This window comes from Seriola lalandi, unplaced genomic scaffold, assembly GCF_002814215.2.
Source record: "Seriola lalandi dorsalis isolate HSWRI2012SDOR001 ecotype SW California unplaced genomic scaffold, Sedor1 jcf7180002046757, whole genome shotgun sequence".
In the NCBI taxonomy this organism is placed as follows: Eukaryota; Metazoa; Chordata; class Actinopteri; order Carangiformes; family Carangidae; genus Seriola; species Seriola lalandi.
In genome coordinates this window covers 1-1,026 of record NW_019517320.1, presented here as the reverse complement: position 1 = coordinate 1,026, position 1,026 = coordinate 1, and the positions used below count along the sequence as shown (strand labels likewise).

Here is a 1,026-nt window from a genome sequence, read left to right as displayed (position 1 = left end):
GGTGAGGGGGTGGGGGGAGAAACTATGTCTTCATAAAATATTACCTAATAGATAAAGAATTATATATGACCCTGTATGATCATTGGTATCAACAGTCAACATCAATCAATCAATCAATCAATCAAATGGAGATTTTGAAGTCAAGAAAAAAAGTTTCTGGACATTTAAAGACGTTCTTAAAGTTCCTCAGGACAGTCAGGACTGTTGTGATGTCATGACTGATTTTTGATCAATAAATCCATCAACTTATCAATGGTTCTTTCCTAACCTGGCATCATGTGTGGGTGAGCACTGGGAGCGGTCAGCGGTCGGATGCCACTGAACTCTCCGTGAATCGGCCTTCTCATCTGGACAGGAACTCCCTCCACAGCGAGTCCAGATCCAGGCAGAGAACCCTGGGGAGGACGCAGGAAGGAGTCCTGGAGGCCCGCTGGAGGTCCCGGAAGTCCCGGAAGCCCTGGAGAACCAGCGATCCTGGAGAAGACGAGATATGAGTTCAACAGACCACATGATCACATCCGGTCAGGACCAGGTTTTGTTCGTCCCCTCACCTCAGGACTGGTCCTCTGACACCCAGCTCTCTGGGGAGGCTCTGCCTAGGAAAGGGAGCCTCGCTGGGGGTGTAGCCCCTCTGCTGCTCCCCTGGGAAACCCCCAGGGAACCTGGGGGCTAAAGACACCACCGGCCCACCGGGCCTCACGGTGCCGGGATAGGGGGGCGGTGGGCGTCCAAACAGGTCTGCTGGAGGAGCCGAGGAGGAGTCCTCCTGGGACCAGTGACGGGGTGTTCCTGAACCTGAAGCAGGGCCGGGTGGACCAGCGGGGGGGGCAGCTGGTCCTGAACCTGGTTCCTGGAGACCTTTCTCCTGCCGTAACGCACTCTTCTGCTGCTGCTGCCTCAGGATGAGCTGCCGCAGCCGCTGACGCTGCTCAGGAACACAGAGAGAACAGAGTAGAACACAGCACAACTGAGAATTGTAGTAGAATTGAGAAACAACAGGTGAGACCACCTGACCTACCTGTCTTA

At 54.2% G+C, this 1,026-nt stretch overlaps 1 protein-coding gene across 1 annotated transcript; it reads right to left on the bottom strand.

Annotated features, from left to right (window-relative positions):
* Positions 1–263: 263 nt before the first annotated feature.
* Positions 264–925, bottom strand: LOC111648735 (histone-lysine N-methyltransferase 2C-like; the record flags this gene model as incomplete). The annotated part of the gene is made up of 2 exons (XM_023398481.2): positions 264–474; positions 552–925. Coding segments are annotated over 2 exons (585 nt in total), but the record flags the coding sequence as incomplete, so codon positions are not given.
* Between the last annotated feature and the right edge of the window lie 101 nt (positions 926–1,026).